Source organism: Chiloscyllium punctatum, chromosome 8 (genome assembly GCF_047496795.1).
Source record: "Chiloscyllium punctatum isolate Juve2018m chromosome 8, sChiPun1.3, whole genome shotgun sequence".
Lineage (NCBI taxonomy): Eukaryota > Metazoa > Chordata > Chondrichthyes > Orectolobiformes > Hemiscylliidae > Chiloscyllium > Chiloscyllium punctatum.
In genome coordinates, this window is record NC_092746.1 from 62,269,532 (window position 1) to 62,288,115 (window position 18,584).

Genomic DNA, 18,584 nt, shown 5'->3' on the forward strand with positions numbered 1-18,584 from the left:
TCATATAACTTTACTCACTAAAACTCAAATTTTCACCCACTTCCACAGACACAAAGAGACAAGCAAATTGGGAGAATCGACACCACCGATGGTCCCTCGCAAATAAGGATGACTCTCTTTCACTCTCAGGGTGAGTCCATAGGTGGCTGTACAGCTGCTGCAAGGCACTGTTACACTTGGGCATGTGATGGTCACTGAAAGAGGTGGGTAGAGCGTTGGTGTGGCAGTGCATTCCTTTTCGCCTGGTTTCTATTGTTTCCCAATGGCAAGTCTTGAGGTGCTTGACATCTTCCCGGATGCTACTCTTCTACTTTGGACAATCTTGGGCCAGTGATTCCCAGGGGTCTGCGGGAAAGCTGCACTTCACCAGTGTGGCATTGAAGGTATCACTGCAATGTTTCCTCTGTCCACCAGGGGCGCAACTCCTTTTCGAAGCTGAGAGTAAGGCACCTGCTTGGAGAGACTGATGATGGTCATTCGGACGACATGCTGAGACCATCGTAGCCAATCAAGAATGGTCAGTGCCTCGTTACTGGGGATGTTGGCCTGGGCGATTTACTTCAATGTTTGTGTGTCTTTCTTCCTCACAGATTCACAACATCTTGCTCAGGCTACTCCAGGGCCTGAAAGTGCCGAATGTAGACAGTGCATATCTCAGAGCTACATTGGAGGGTGCGAACCACCACAGCTCTGTAAACCATGAGCTTGGTGACAGATCTGATGCTGTTGCTCTCAAACACCCTTTTCTTCAGGTGACCAAAGGTTGCGCTTACACACTGTAGGCAATACTGAATTTCTTCATCAATAGTTGCTTTGACCAACAGGAAACCTCCGAGGTACTAGAAGTGCTAAATGTTCTTTAAATGCTCCCCGTAGACCTTGATGATTGGGGGTTTGCTCCATTATGCTGGGCCAGTTTGGTGAGGACCTTTGTCTTGCAGTGCTCAGGATGAGTTCCATACTCTCATATGCTTCCCTAATGGTGCTGACGATGATCTGGAGTACATTCTCAGAAATTGTACATATGCAAGCACCAACTTTGTTCTGCAGCTGAATAACACTGGTTGGAGTGCCTTTGGTTTTGGCTTGCAGACAGTGGAGGTTGAATCATTTCCAACAGGCTCTGTAAGTTAGCTCCACTCCAGTGGGGAGCTTGTCAGCGGTGAGGTGAAGCATTGCAATGAGGTTGATCAGTGTTGGGGAAATGACACAGTGTGGCTTGATACCAGTCTGAACGGGAAGTGGGTCAGTGGTGGAGCCATTTGTCATTACTGCAACTTTCACGTTACCATGGAGCAGTCGAAGGATGTTGGCAACCTTCATGGTGCAAGCAAAGCAGAGAAGGCCGCTCTATAATGCTTCCCACTTGATGGTATTAAAGAGGTCGGAGAAGGCCATATATAGGCTAAGTTCTTTTCTCTGCACTTCTCCTGCGGCTGTCGACCATTGAAAATTATGTTGTTGTGTCCCTCCAAGACTAAAAGCCACACTGCGATTCTGAGAAGGGTTCCTCAGCCAGAGGGAAGAACAGTTGAGGAGGATCTTGGCAATGACGTTTCCAGTGGTCGACAGCAGACAAACTCCCCTGTAGTTACCGCAGTCAGATTTGTTCACTTTGTTGAAAGTACTCACGATTGTGGCATGTCAGGCTCTCCCAGGGTGGACTCCTCCTTCCAGATAAGGCAGACAATGATGTGTAGCTGCAGCAGGAGCTCTTTACCTTCACACGTCAATACCTCAGTGCGGATACTGTCTGCTGCAGCAGCCTTGTTATTCTTAAACTGTGGATGGCCCTCTCCATCCATGGGTTAGAAAGGGGTGTTGCTGAACTCATAGCATGCTGTATGTTTTGGGATGTGTTCAAGAATGCTCAGATCAACAACAGAGCCCTGGTTGAGGAGGTCTCTGAAGTGCTCTCTGCAGCGTTTTTTGACAGCTTCTTCATACTAGGCCAGCAGTGGTGTGGAGCCTTGGGTATTTGGTCCATATGTGGTCTTGACAGCACAGAAGAAATCAAGCATGTCATGGTTGTCAGCCTTTCATTGGTGATTGTTAGATCATTGGTAGAGGCATAAAGCAGGAAAATCAGCTCAGTTACTTTACTTCCCAGTTCTGATGTTGAGATGATCCTCCTTTGGCTTGCCAGACCCCTTGTTGTACAGATGCATTTCTCTGGTTGCTTCCACTGGTTGTAACAGATACAGAGTAACTGCTTCAATGTGAAAATGCCTCTGATTTATCAAATCAAATTTCACAGCTACAGCAGCAAGAAAAATAGTTGTTTTTCTTTGGGCCCAAACTGAATTTTTGACTGCTGAAATCAGGGAGCTTCTGGGTTGGGTGAAGATCTGCAAGCTTCTTTGTCCCTCCTTGCTCTTTCACCTGTCATATTTTTCGAGTTTCCTTTGTTTAGATTTGGGAATTTCCAGTCTTTACATTATATCTCAATGAGATGTCTATCATATTATGGTTACTTTTTCTTAAAGGACCCCTCACAACAAAGGTGAAGCAGTAATTTCCTTCAACAGTACACCTTTCAATCTATTCTAGTAGCTCCTCATGATGCAGTCTCTTTTAGTTTAGCGAGATCAAACACAGACTGGTCGACTGCTTTGCATAACACCTCTGCTCTGTCCATAGGAATAACCACAACCTTCAATTTGTTTGCCATTTCAATAAACTACCTTGCTTCCATGCTAACATTGCTGGAAAAGCGCAGCAGGTCAGGCAGCATCCAAGGAACAGGAGAATCGACATTTCGGGCTGATGCCCGAAACGTCGATTCTCCTGTTCCTTGGATGCTGCCTGACCTGCTGCGCTTTTCCAGCAACACATTTTCAGCTCTGATCTCCAGCATCTGCAGTCCTCACTTTCTCCTCCATGCTAACATTCCCATCTTTGAAGGTAGAAGGATGTATTTCACTTATTCATGGTTCTTAAAGGCAGAGCACCTTTATGTATACCTTATGAGTGCAGCTGCTTTCACTGAGAAGCAATTTTTATCACCCAGGCTTCTGAAGCATGCTGTGAGGGCTTTATAAATTAGAGAATATCTAAACCTACTAGAGTTTTATGGAGAAGTCAGGGACCGTTTTGGAATGTGCAGGTACTGTTTTAGGACTTTTAAGAGTAGATGTTGATGTGCAAAACAGGTGGATAATACTTGTGAAAATCTCAAGATGGAATCTCATCTATCATCTTTTCATTTTAAATTCTGAAGAAAGTTAGTGTTTGCAAAATCAAAATAAGCCTGAGCTCTATCAATTATACTTCCACAACCAATCATTATCACAGTGGGGATGGAGGAGTCTATAATTTTATAGTTTGACTGAAATTTCTAGGTGTTTATAAAGCAATGCGTTGTCTTTGACGTAGGCTACAAATATTTGTTTCTGAGAGTTAAAGTACTTGAAGAAATTTAAACATATTGGCTGAATGATTTTTAAAATCAGATTTTTAAAACAGTTAATATAGAACATTTTTTAAAATGGACACATACATGTTATTTTGTTTTCTCATTGTTCCTGAGATCTGCCTTTCGTGAATTCTGAGTTGGTTGGTATAAGAGTGTCAAGATAAAGGCAGGTGAATGATATAAGTTACCACCAGCACGGCAAAGGGGGAACTGGAATATTTGAGGGGCATTGGTTGGCATGTGTTTGCACTTAGTTGGCAATAGGATAAGGGACAATGAGGATTGGATGGCATGCAGTATACAAGGGACCACGTGGGAATGAATCAGGATTTGAAGTGACTAGTGTTAGCAAACATAGGGGAACAGGTAGTGTGTTTGGGATGAGGGGTAAGGGCTAGTAAGCCTTATTGTTTTTGTTATAACTATGGCAAAGTAATAACCACTAAGGTTGGCCTTTTAGCCAGGCAACACAGCACTTAATAATCCAGAGGCTGTTTTTAAATTGTTTTTGGGAATGATGAACTCAACATCTGTTAAACCTTGACCTTTGGACCAAAACCTGGCCGTTTGGGCAAATTTTCTCCCACGTTGGCTTGTGGAGCTAGGAATTTTTCTTACCTCTTGCACATTAATACCGACACTGTAACACTAATATTATTGAATTCTGTTGGAATAGAGTAATACTATTTTCTAATTGACTGCGCTATGTCTCATGAGTGCATTCAGAATTGTTGGGCTGTGCTGAAATCATTTTGAAATGCATTTTCAGAGATTTAGCATTGAGGTATAACCCACATAATAGCAGACCAAATCATTCACATTGTATTTGTATAAACATTGCCAAAAATATTTATCAAACTGTCTAGGGTGGTGACAACATTTATTTCTGTGATTCTTAATTCAGAACAATAATGATCATGAAGACTCAAGACAGCTGACATCATTTTGGTGTTTGTCTTCTTTACTTATATTCTTTAATTGTCAGTTTATTATAATTCCTTATGTGATGAGTGAGGTTTTAAAAATATAATTATATTTTACGTTCTTCATTATTTCAACAGTTTCCTTTGAGTTAAAGGATAGTCAAACCACATGTGGAAACTCATGTGCTGATCTACTGCAATGTAATGTTTATCTGTAATCTGTTTATCTGACTGTAACATTTATCCTTTTAACTATGTGCTATTTCTAACTCATACTATGGATCACTGTAAGGTAATGCAACACTTTTTCTTCTTTATTTCTCTATTTTGTGTCAAAGATTTGTACCTAAGATGGCACCATGAGAGGCAACATTGTAAACTTTTCACTATATTCCTGTACTTCTGTACTTGAGTACACATGACAATAAAACCTAATTCATTCATTAAGTTAGTTTGTGGTCTCTTCTATTGCTGGAAAAAAAATTGCAGAATTCCTTAATTATGGCTTAACATGAAAAATAATTACATTTTTTATAACTTCATTGACTTTTACACCAGGTCAGTAAAGGATAAAAACAGGTCATCTACTCACAGTTATGACATGTTGCCCCAGAATATCCTGAGCCTTCACAATTGCATTTAAAGCTATCCCAGGTTTGTGTGCATCTTCCTCCATGCTCACAGTGATTTGGTAAGCACCTGTCAGAATAGAATGCAGAAATGTTTCTGTTTCTGGTTCAAATGCACAGTTAACTCTAAAAATAGTTCTACACATTCTATATCGGCACACTTTGGGAATCAAACTTAATGTTCACTGTTAGCTTATTTCTTTATTTTTGTTCTTATTCTATGAAGCTCATTCTAAACTTTTTAAACTTAGTTTCTTTTACTGCTTTGTACCTCAGTTTTGTTTTGCACCTAGGTACATTTATATCGAGGATGGTACCAAGTGTGGTGACATTATAAACTTTTCACTGTACCCCTGTACTTTTGTACTTGCATACACATGACAATAAAATCTAAATCTGAAACTCATTTAAGATACAAGTTAACATTCCAAGAGCAATTAATCTTTGTTGCAGGTAGAATTGAGATTATCATCAATTTAATGAAGACAAATTGACTATTTGGTAAGATAGAAAATGACAAAGCTGAAATAAAATGAGATTTCTGGAACAATAAATATGACACAAATGCTTTGCATGTTAATACATTCTATTGACAAGTTAAGTTACAATTAACTTTTTCTCTTTGAAAATTACAGCAGAGAATTATTTTACAGAATGCTAACATATATTGACACAAAATGCTATCAATCTGCAATAACTCACATAAAAATATTAAACATTGAAATATTGGTGATTGCAATAAAATAAAAATGATACCTATTATTCCTTCATTCAGCACATCAAACATCACAAATACAACTCATTCCATAAATAAAATCTCAAAATGCATGTTTCACTTTTGTTTTTATTCGCCAAAATACTGGTGCCATTTATTCTCATAAGAAATCACAACATCAATATTATGAAATTCTTTCAAAAATGTTCAGACACATATTTCTTACTCATTTTCTATATATTATATATACGTTATAATGCAGACATCTTACAAACGTTCTGTAGCAATTAACTCTTGTCTTGACACCGCAATGCCTGTCCACTATAGAAAAGGTGCAAGGCAGGAGTGTGATGAATTACTCCCACTTGCCTAAACTCTACTCCAAAAACATTCAAGAAGCATGATACCTTGTGAACAAAGCAGTCTGCTTCAATTACATTCACTCCACCTTGTTAAAAATTATTATTTTTCTCCCATATGTACACATGGTAGCAACATGCACTATGTCCTGAGTTACATTTCAGCAACCCATCAAAGCTATTCAAGAGCACTTTCAAATCATGACCTTATTGACATAAAACCAAAGAAACAAAGAAGATAGAAGCAGAGGAGGCCATTTTGCCCTTTGAGCCTGCTCTGTCATTCATCACAACCATGGCTGATCATCCAACTCAGTAGCATAACCCTGCTTTCTCCTCCTAGCCTTTGATTCCATTCACTCTAAGTGCTATAGATAGCCACCTCTTGAATACATTCAATATTTTGGCAATAATTACTTCCTATGGCAATGAATTCCACAGGCTCACCACTCTTTGGGTGAAGAAATGTCTCCTCATCTCCATCCTAAGTGGTCGACCTTGAATCCTCAGACTGTGACTCCTAGTTCTGGACACACGCACCATGAGGAACATCCTCCCTGCATCTAACCTGTCCAGTTCTGTTAGAATTTTATAAGTTTCTATGAGATCCCTCCTCATTTGTCCGAACTCCAGTGGCAACAATCCTAACCTAATCAATCTCTCCTCATACGTCAGTCCCACCATCCCTGGAATCAGCCTGGTAAACCTTCGCCGCACTCCCTCAAGGGCAATAGCATCCTTCTTCAGAAAAGGAGACCAAAACTACAGACAATATTCTAGGTATGGCCTTATATCTGCAACAACACATCCCTGCTCCTGTACTTATAACCTCTCACAATGATGGCCAAAATACCATTTGCCTTCCTAACCGCCTGCTGCACCTGCATGCTCACCTTCAGTGACTAGTGCACAAAGACATCCGGGTCCTGGGGCACACCCCCCCCCCCCTCCCAATGTATAGCCAGCCATTCAGGTAGTAATCTGCTGTCTTGTTTCTGCTTCCAAACTGAATAACTACATATTTATCCAAATCATACTGCATCTGTCATTGAATTGCCCACTCACACAACCTGTCCAGATCATGCTGAAGGATCTCTGCATCCTCGTCACAGTTCATCCTCCACTCAACTTGGAATCATCTGCAAACTTTGAGATGTTACATTTTGTTCCCTGATCCAAATCATTAATATATATTGTGAATAGGCAGGGTCTCAGCACCAATCCCTAGGCACCCCACCAGTGAATTAGAAAACCCATCAATTCCTACTCTTTGTTTCTTTTCTGCCAACCAGTTTTCTATCCATCTCAATATACTTCCCCCAATCCTATGCACTTTAATCTTGCACAATAATCTCTCATGAAGGACTTTGGCAAACGCATTCTGAAAGAAGTACAGCACATGAACAGTAAATGCCATCACTTGCAAATTCACCCTCATGTTGCACACTGTCCTGGCTTTCATTTATTCCCCTTATTGTTACTGGCTGAACATTTTCAAACTTCCTCTTTACCAGCACTGTGGGTGAATTTACATGACATGAACTGCTGAGATATTTGTATCATCAATAGTCACAGGTGAGGTGCCAGAAGACTAGAGGTTGGCTAACATGGCATCACTATTTAAGAAAGGTAGTAAGGAAAAGCCAGAGAGCTATAGACCGGTGAGCCTGATATTGATGGTGGGCAAGTTATTGGAGGGAATCCTGAGGGACAGGATGTATATGTATTTGAAAAGGCAAGGACTGATTAGGGATAATCCACATGGCTTTATGCATGGGAAATTATGTCTCATGAACTTGATTGAGTTTTTTGAAGATGTAACAAAGAAGATTGATAAGAGCAGAGCGGTGGACATGATCTATGTAGACTTCAGGAAGGTGTTTGACAAGATTTCCCATGGGAGATTGGTTGGTAAGGTTAGATCTTATGGAATAAAGGGAGAACTAGCTAGTTGGATACAGAACTGACTCAAAGGTAGAAGACAGAGGGTGGTGGTGGAGGCCTGTGAATAGTGGAGTGCTACAAAGATCAGTGCTGGGTCTACGTCTTTGCATCATTTATATAAATGATTTGGATGAGAACATAGGAGGCATAGTTAGTAAATTTGCAGATGACACCAAAATTGGAGACATCATGGACAGGAAATAAGGTTACCTCAGAGTACAATGGGATTTTGATCAGATGGGCCAATGGGCTGAGAAGTGGCAGATGGAGTTTAATTCAGATAAAGGGGAGGTGCTGCATTTTGGGAAAGCAGATCAGAGCAGGACTTATACACTTCATGGTAAGGTCCTAGGGAGCGTTGCTGAACAAAGAGACCTTGAAGTGCAGGTTCATAGCTCCTTGAAAGTGGAGTCACAGGTAGATAGGATAGTGAAGAAGGCGTTTGGTATGCTTTCCTTTATTGGTCAGAGTATTGAGTACAGGAGTTGGGAAGTCATGTTGCAGCTGTACAGGACATTGGTTAAGCCACTGTTGGAATATTGCATGCAATTCTGGTCTCCTTCCTATCAGAAACATGTTATGAAACCTGTAAAGGTTCAGAAAAGATTTACAAGGATGTTGCCAGGGTTGAAGGATTTGAGATTTAGAGAGAGGCTGAACAGGCTGGGGCGGTTTTCCCTGGATCGTCGGAGGCTGAGGGGTGACCTCATAAAGGTTTACAAAATGATGAGGGGCATGGATAGGATAAACAGACAAAGTCTTTTCCTTGGGGTGGGGGAGTCCAGAACTAGAGGGCATAGGTATAAGGTGAGAGGTGAAAGATATAAAAAAGACCTAAGAGGCAACTTTTTCACGTAGAGGGTGGGACGTGTATGGAATGAGCTGCCAGAGGAAGTGGTGGAGGCTGATACAATGGCAACATTTAAGAGGCATTTGGTTGGGTATATGAATAGGAAGGGTTTGGAGGGATATGGGCTGGATGCTGGCAGGTGGGACTAGATTGGTTGGGATATCTGGTCGGCATGGATGGGTTGGACTGAAGGGTCTGTTTCTATGTTTTACATCTCTATGACTCTATGACTCTCTTGGTCAGAACACTGAGTACCTTATCGGAGTTGGGACGTTATGTTGTGGCTGGACAGGACACTGGTTAGGTCACTTTTGGAAAATTGCATGCAATTCTGGTCTCCTTCCTATTGGAAGAATGTTGTGAAATTTGAAAGGGTCCAGAAAAGATTTACAAGGATGTTGCCAGGATTGGAGAATTTGAGACTTAGGGAGAGGCTGGACAGGCTGGGGCTGTTTTCCCTGGAGTGTCGGAGGTTCAGGTGTGACCTTATAGAGGTTTATAAAATCATGAGGGGCATGGATAGGATAAATGGACAAATTTCCCCTGGGGTGGGGGAGTCCAGAACTCGAAGGCATAGGTTTAGGGTGAGTGGGGAAAGATATAAAAGTGACCTAAGGGGCAACTTTTTCACGCAAAGGGTGGTATGTGTATGGAATGAGCTGCCAGAAGAAGTGTTGGAGGCTGGTACCAATTGCAACATTTAAAAGGCATCTGCATGGGTATATGAATAGGAAGGGTTTTCGGCCAAGTGCTGGAAAATGGGTCTAGATTAGACTATGATATCTGGTTGGCATGGACGAGTTGGACTGAAGGGTCTGTTTCTGTGCTGTACATCTCTATGATTCTATAACTCTAATAGCAGTGGTTCAAGTAAATGGCTCTCAACATTGTCTTTAAGAGATGAGCAATAAATGCTGACTTTGACAGTGTTATTCACATCTCTCAAATGAAAGAAAAGAAGATTTTGTAGATGTGTTTATAATTATGAAGATATTTGGTAAATTTAATTGAAAAGATAATTTCCTCCATTTGAAAATTCTAAATAGTCACAATGAGTGAGGAGAGGGATTAGGATACAGTTTTTAATGAAAACAACGAGCATGTGCTCCATAGGATTAACTGAGATGGTGACATCTGTACTTCTCCAGGGACAATTGGACAATTCTGTGATATTGCAATCGGCAAGGCACCCAGGAACAGTTTGCATATGTACATTCAACTCTTGCTGTGTCAGCTGGTGAATGCATGGCTTCCCCCACCATTGATTTCATTATTGTGCACTCATCAGCTACTGAACTCTGTCGATACAAGTGCTAATACTGCTTGTTCAGCTGTGATTTCCATTGTGCCAGGTGTTTCACCTCAGCCTTCAATTCGAGGAACTGTCCTGTCTACTGATGACTGGCTCTCTCCAATGCCTTCAATATGTCCCTCCTGAGCTCTTTCCACCCCTCCAGCATAGTAGACATGCTCCTCCCTCTCTCCCCTTCAGAAAGGTACTTTCCTCAGCATTTTACTTATTTAACACTTTCTGGACAAGAGATACATCCTACCAGGTCAAATATCTCATCTTTTGACACTTTGATATCTGAAATATTAATATAGCATGTACATTATTGCCTGAAGCCATTCAAAGCATTGACTCATTCTTGCTAGGTATTTGCAATATGATAACTGAGCCATCACTGGCTTTGACAACACTGGCAGTACATGAATGGGAAGGGCACCCTCTGCGGTCAACAAACCAGGTTCAGCTGTTGGGTAGTACTTGAAACTGGTAAAGGCAACAGACTATCAGGCGAGATTGGGACTTTTATGATATGATAAAAATAAGTTTCTTATTGAATATTTTCATATGTCACAGGAAAAACAGAAATTTTAAGAAAAACATATTTTAGATATGACAATTTGAAAGGCACCAAAACAATTGTTCTGAAATATCACAGCGTGGGGTACCCTATAACATGCAACATTTCTGTGTTTAATGATTTGAAACCCATCGAATTCAGTCACTTGTTTTAATGCTGAATGTTTAAATTATTGCAGATCATCTCTATATCTAATTCTGAATTTCTCTTTGACTTCTAATGTCTGTGAAGAAATCCCGGAATACGTTGCAGTGTTTGTATAATTTCTCTCGGACATCACATCTGAACTCGCCGTGTTTTATTTTTGCAATTTTATTACAGTTATGATCAATCACTTAACATACTCATAAGTGGCTGCCATTGTACGTTTAACAATTGGCAAGATTTTGCCAGAAAAAAAAATTCCATCCTTTTCTCCCCAACAATATCTGTTATTGACATCCAAACCCAGTGAAGTAACACTCCTATCTTTACTTAAAAATCTCTTCCTGAACTGTCAGGTTTGCAAATATTTTCTTTCAATGACTACCTGCACATTCAACAGTTGTGATTCTCTTTATGACAGTCTCTCCCTGAGACATAACCATGCAGGCTAAATCTTGGCTGAATCTTATGGTTTGTTGGCTAAGTGCAAATGCATCTTGTTTGTCGGAGTGAGTTCTATCAGGTGGTTGTGGAGGTTTATCCCCTGCATTTTACCAAACTCGCCACATTAATTGACCATTTCAACCCATATGGTATAATGTTCAATTTCCACCCCATTTTGCCATACGTTATCGTCGGGGCAACTGCTCACTCAATAGACATCTCAAAATTGACTCGCATCTCGATGCCCATGCCATCTTTAAAAGGCCATCGTACAACCAGACAAATACTGTTAGTCCAGAGCTGCCTTGTATGATTCCTGACATTTGAGCCAGGCAAGGCAGAAAGGGAAAATAGGCACTCCACTTTGTGGGCATACTCCTAGAGCTCCTGTCGCATGGGATAATGCAACTGCAGGATCTCCTCTTCCTCAGGATCAATAGTGGAGTAACGACACCAGACCATTCCAGTCTGGGCCAGAGCAGTTTCAGACATCTGGAGGAATGCCCAGCATTGTAGGAACAAGATCAATACCCTTCTTTTCTCTGCCTATGTTGGTCCACCATGTTCTCTCCAATAACTCAATATTCCCTTGCAACAATATTCCAATGATAATTGCCAATGCAACCTTGAGGTGGAAAAAGGAGGCAGTCACACCTGGTAGATTAAATTATTCAAATTCAGTCAGTGACAAAGAACAGGGTGTGACTGTAAGTGAGGCAGGTAGGGAGATTCTGAGTTCAGGGGCGCAGGAGCCTCAGCCCTTGACCTTGTCCAACAGGTATGAGGTTCTTACTCCCTGTATGGATGAGGAAAAGGGCTGTGGACAGGATGATCCAGCTGACCATGGCACCATGGTGCAGAAGGCCATTCAAGAGGGGGGAGCAAAAAAACAATTTAGCCATTACAGGGGATTCTATAATTAGGGGGACAGATAGTATCCATTGTGAGCCAGATCGGGAGTCCCGCATGGTGTGCTGCCTGCCTGGTGCCAGGGTACAGGACATTTCCGAACGGTTTGAAAGGATACTGGAGCAGGAGGGAGAGGATTCAGTTGTTGTGGTCTACATTGGCACAAACAACATAGGCAAGGCTAGGAAAGAGGACCTGTTTGGGGAGTGTCAAGCACTAGGAAGGAATTTGAAGACCAGGTCCTCGAGGGTCATAATCTCTGGATTACTGCTTGAACCACATGCTAATTGGCAAAGGGGTAAGAAACTTAGGGTAGTAAACATGTGGCTAAGAGATTGGTGTGGGAAAGTGGGTTTCCATTTCATGGGACATTGACATCAGTTTTGGGACTGGGGCGATCTGTACTGATGGGACAGTCTCCACTTGAACCAATCTGGAACCAGTGTTCTGGTGTAAAGAATAAATAGGGTGGTCACCACGACTTTAAACTTGTGAGTCAGTGAGAAGGGAAAAGGAAGGTAACAGGGAGTATGGAGTCAAGTAGAAAGATAAGCAGCAGATTAGCATGTGTGCAGGGTTTAAGTTTGAGGCAGACTAGGCATGAAGCAAAAAGGAAGGATAACTTAGGAAGAGGTGATGGAAATCATGAGGATAAGAAAATTAGCATTAAGGTGCTTTACCTGAATATTCAAAGCATTCAAAACAAAGTAGATGAATTAACAGCGCAAATCATGGTAAATGATTATGATGTGGTAGGCATCACAAAGACGTGGGTGCAGGGAGTTCAGGATGGCAGTTAAACATCCAAGGATTTACAACTGATTGAAAAGACAGGGAGGTGGGCACAGGGGTTAGGGTTGTCCTGTTAGTTAAGAATGAAATTAAATCTATGGCATTAAATGATATAGGGTCAGATGATGTGGAGTCTGAGTGGGTGGAGTTGAGGAACCACAAAGGCAAAAAATAAACATAATTGGAGTCAGGTACAGACCTCCCAGCAGTAGTCAGGACCAGGGGTGCAAGATGTACCAGGAAATAGGGCATGTCAGAAAGGTAAGGTCATGGTGATCCTGGGGGATTCAATATGCAAATAGACTGGGTGAATAATGTTGCTGATGGATCCAAAGAAAGGGAATTCATGGAATGCTTGCAGGATGGCTATTTGGAACAGCTTGTGTTGGGGCCCACAAGGGAGCAGGCTTTGCTGGACAGTGCTATGTAACGAGCCAGACTTCATGAAAGACCTTAAAGTCAGGGAACACTTAGGAGGCAGCGATCATTACATGATAGAGTTCAGTCTGCAGTTTGAAATAGAGAAAACAAAATCGGATGTAATTGTGTTACAGTTAAATAAAGGTAATTACAGGGCATGAGAGAGGAACAAACGAAAATCGACTGGAAGCAGAGACTAGTAGGAAAGACAGTACAGTAACAATGGCAGGAGTTTCTGGGTGTAATTAAGGACACAGTGGATAGGTTCATCCCAAAGAAAAGAAAGATTACCTGGGGAGAATTAGACAACCATGGCTGACGAAGGAACTCAGGAAATGTATCACAGAAAAAGAGAGAGCCTATAAAGTGGCCAAGAGCACTGAGAAATCAGAAGATTGGGAAGACTACAAAAACAAACAGAGGTTAACAAAGAGAGAAATAAGGAAGGAGTGGATCAAATATGAAGGTAAGCTAGCCAGTAATATTAGAAATGATAGTAAATGTTTCTTTCAGTACATAAGAAACAAATGAGAGGAAAAAGTAGAGTTTGGGCCGCTCCAAATTGATGCAGGAAGGCTAGTGATGGGAGATAAGGAAATAGCTGAAGAACTTAATAAATACTTTGTGTCAGTCTTCACAGTGGAAGACATGAGTAAAATGCAAACAATTAGGGAGAGTCAAGGGGCAGAGTTGAATATGGTGGCCATTACAAAGGAGAAAGTACTTGATAAGCTAAAAGGTCTAAAAATTGATAAATAACCTGGCCCAGATGGGCTACATCCTAGAATTCTGAGGGAGGTGGCTGAAGAAATAGCAGAGACGTTGGTTGTAATCTTTCAAACATCACTGGAGTCAGGGAAAATCCCAGATAATTGGAAAATCGTTGTAACCCCCTTGTTCAAGAAAGAATCAAGACAAAAAATGGAAAATTATAGGCTGATTAGCCTAACCTCAGTTATAGGTATAATTCTAGAATCCATCATTAAGGATGGGATTTCATAAATTCTTGGAAGTACAGGGTCAAATTGGAACAAGTCAGCATGGATTTAGTAAGGGGAGATCATGCCTGACGTACCGGTTAGAATTCTTTGAAGAGGTAACAAGTAGGTTAGAGCAGGGAAACCCAGTGGATTTTATCTACCTAGACTTCCAAAAGGCCTTTGATAAGGTGCCTCACGGGAGGCTGCTGAGTAAGGTGAGGGCCTATGGTGATCAAGGTGAGCTACTGGCATGGATTGAGGATTGTCTGTCTGACAGAAGGCAGAGAGTTGAGATAAAAGGTTCTTTTTTGGAATGGCAGCTAGTGAGGGCCACAGCTGTTCACTTTATATATAAATGTTCTGGATGAAGAGACTGCGGGCATTCTGGCAAAGTTCATCGATGATACGAACTTAGGTGGACAGGCAGGTAGTTCTGAGGAGGGGGGGGGAGGCTACAGAGAGATTTAGACAGTTTAGGATAATGGTCCAGGAAGTGGCTGGTCAAATTCAATGTGGGCAAATGTGAGGTCTTGCACTTGGAAAAAGGAACACAGGCATGGACTATTTTATAAACGGTGAGAAAATTCATAAAGCCAAAGTACAAAGGGATCTGGGAATGCTAGTACAGGATTCTCTAAAGCAGAGTTGGGGAACCTTTTCATGTTGGAAGGCTGCATCATGTTAGTTGTAATCTAATAAGGCCGCATTCAAGAAACTTCAATTATATATTCTTCAAAATTCACATTTTTTTAATTGTGGCAGTCAGTCTGTGAGGATTATTTCATTGAATTTACTTTTACTCTCTGGTATTTTAAATACATTCATTTTAAGACTAAAACAAAAAGTAATAAAGGACGGAAAAAAACATATTAATAAAAAATAAAAGATTTGTTCTGCAAAATTTGGATTCATTCAAAAGGCCACACACAATAGCCTAGAAGGCCGCAAGTTCCCCACCCCTGCTCTAAAGGATGATTTGTAGTTTGAGTCCGTGGGTAAAAAAGCAAATGTAATGTTGTCATTTATCTCAAGAGGGTTGGAATATAAAAGCAGTGATGTGGTTCTGAGACTTTATAAAGCCCTAGTTTGGCCCCATTTAGAATACTGTGCCCAGTTTTGGGTCCCACACCTCAGGAAGGACATACTGGCACTGCAGCATGTCCAGTGGAGATTCACACAGATGATCCCTGGAATGGTAGACCTAACATACGACAAACAGCTGAGGATACTGGGATTGTATTCATTAGAGTTTAGAAGGTTGAGGGAGATCTAATAGAAACTTACAAGATAATACATGGCTTAAAAAGGGTGGACGCTGGGAAATTGTTTCTGTCAGGCGGGGATACTAGAACAGCCTTAGAATTAGAGGGGGTCAATTTAAAGGGGAAATGAGGAGACATTTCTTCAGCCAGGGAGTGGTGGCCCTGTGGAATTCACTGCCACAGAGTGCAGTGAAGCCGGGACGTTAAATGTCTTCAAGGCAGAAATTGATAAAGGTTTAATCTCGCAAGGAATTATGGGAAACGGGGAGAGTGCGGGTAAGTGGCATTGAAATGCCCATCAGCCATGATTGAATGGCGGAGTGGACTTGATGGGCTGAATGGTCTTGCTTCCACTCCTATTTCTTATGGTCTTAACAGCCTGGCAGCTTATTCGAGATGCTCCATATGAGTTCATTTGTCTAATATCAATATCTATGGACATGCAAAGGCATGTGGCTGGAATCCATAGAGTCGTTCCCAAGATGTTGGTGGCTGATGCCCAACATGCAAGTTGTTTGGAGCAAACAGCACATTAAAATACCAATAAGCAGTTTTTGGTTTCCATGTTGAGTTTCCTGACAACTAGTTTTTCACGGTGAGATTGTGAAGATTGCAACCTGTCTGTGCCAAGCTGAGCTGAGCTGTTAACAAGGCATTTCACGTGCAAAAATGAGTGTCAATTGGGAACTCGCCACTGCTGACCAATGACCTTGCCATACCACTGGAGAAAAGAATACATGGTGTGGCTAGATGATCTCAACATCAAGATGGGCCTCATCAAACATCACACCAAATTCTGGCACACATCACAAATGATTACATCTCTCATACTGTACTATTTTGGATGAAATGTATTCCTTGAGATGCAATCTGAGTACTTCATTTTCCAAGCTTAGAATGTCTGTAATTCATTATTTTAACATTCATGTTTATTTTGGAAAGAGCATTCAAGTGGACACTTTACAGATGACAGATGGGTGCATAATAAAAGCATTTCCATTTTTTAATAAATTGTAAACAAGTACTTGACATTTAAAACAATGAAGTAGTGAATTTGGATTAAATTTAAACGTCTGATATATTTGTACTTAGCAAGAATTTAAATGTAAAGCAATATAAAATTCTTCAGGAACTGCATTTTTAAAAAATCTTGAATTTAGTGGCATTTTGATTCAAACTTTCGTGCATTCACAAGTAATTCTGCAATTCATGTCTGACTCTGTTTTTTTTTGTTCCATTACAATTTATTTATAATGAAGAAAAATCAAAAGTAAAGTATGTTGCGTGCGATGTGCTGAATTTATTTGAATACCATAAGGAACATTTCAGGAGAATCTATTGATGACTGGAAAACAAATGGCACACTAGTCCAGCTGCATAAATGCAAGCCTGAGTGCTACTTCAATGGTAATCTCTCCTATAATATTTATTCATGATTAAATTACGTTTTCTGAACGCATCCAGCAACATTTGCTTCTTAATACCACCTTATGTGGCCCTAGCCACAGAAGCACAGCCGTGATTGTGTAAAGTACCATTGGTGTCTTATTTACTACGCTGGATGTTTTGCATGAGATGCTTGCAATATAGTATTCTCAGTGACAAGTAATGATAGATGATTCAACTTTAGCTGCAATGCTAGCATTCTCTAAATGAATTTATGCTCCTCAAAGTAAGCTGAACTAAATTGGAAAGTAACTAGGATATCTATCTCTTTCAGGGACTGTGGGAGAGCAGCACACACAATCGTCTTTTGCATTAATTAAAGATGGCGTGGTGAATTACTGTTTTTCTGTTGCATTCAGTTTGTGCTACAAGCCAGCATTTGGTGAAAATAGCATTTAAAGAACAGAGTTCTACACTTGACTGTTTCAAACTCAGTTATATTCAATTCTGTTCAGCAATAGGATTAGTCTGTGTTACAAAATTCTTAAGTCACTCGTAGTAGTTTAGGAGTCACTGAAAAGCAGTTGGGAGTTCACAATTACTTGCAGAAATAGACAGAGACAGGAAATGCAGGTGTGTCTCTGTCTCTGAGACAGAGAATGAGAGAATCAGACCCCATGTCACACAGAGGGTGTGTGACAGTTAGCTGCGCTGCAATAGACAACTGAATACATGGGATCTGTTTGATTGAGGTTCAAGAAGTCCTGGAGCAGTTGAAAAACAGTCTAATAAGAGCTTATGTAGTTCCTAGGAGCTGCGAAGGGCTTGATGGAATCCAGTGCACAATTGATAGGTTGGTGCAGCATAGAACAAGATCTTTGTCTGATATAATGAGCAAAATTTGAGTTCAGGAAACATCCTGCAGCAGCACTGCTGAAAGCCATTGGTGAAGACTTGGAGTTATGCCTGTAACTGAGTGCTGGAATGCAGTTTTTGGAGTGTAAACCCAGGAAGGGAGAGTATATCACAAGAGTAGGTAAGTTGTTGAAGCACGTTATGATGGAGCAACATATGAGATGGAGTTTCCTGCCGAGATTGTCATAACAGAAGCATTTAATTAATGAGATTTAATGAGATTTGGACCAACAGAGGAATGCAACAACACAAACCGGCTGTCGGGGTGAAGATTTGCATTGGCGCAGTCACCACTACCAGAAGGAGGACTTCAGCAAGACATTCTCTAAGGACAAGCAGTCACCTGCACTGAAGAGCAGGTGGTTGTGGGCCTGGTGTCAAGGAGTGCTTAAAGTTCAAACACGACGTCACTATAGTGTTTCCTTCCTTCCCTCACCAAAAAAAAAATGGAGGGGTAGAGAGACCTGCTATTGCAAAATTTGTTGGTAGCAGAGTAAGCAGTAAGGCATTGGCTCTAGAGGCTTTGGAGAGAAGTGGCTCAGCAAAAAGTACAGATAAGCTCAGGGTAAAGTCCTTTTAACTGTCCTTTTTAGTTAAGGTGGCAGTTAGAGCAGTTGCATGTTCCCCTT

At 41.0% G+C, this 18,584-nt stretch overlaps 1 protein-coding gene across 1 annotated transcript in view; it reads right to left on the reverse strand.

The window, feature by feature from the left end:
* The window catches only part of LOC140480594 (contactin-associated protein-like 2), a 2,042,618-nt gene that overhangs the window by 952,948 nt on the left and 1,071,086 nt on the right, over positions 1–18,584 (reverse strand). The window contains exon 11 of the mRNA XM_072575654.1: positions 4,931–5,037. Within this exon, the coding sequence (XP_072431755.1) occupies positions 4,931–5,037 (107 nt within the window). The remainder of the gene's footprint in view (positions 1–4,930; positions 5,038–18,584) is intronic.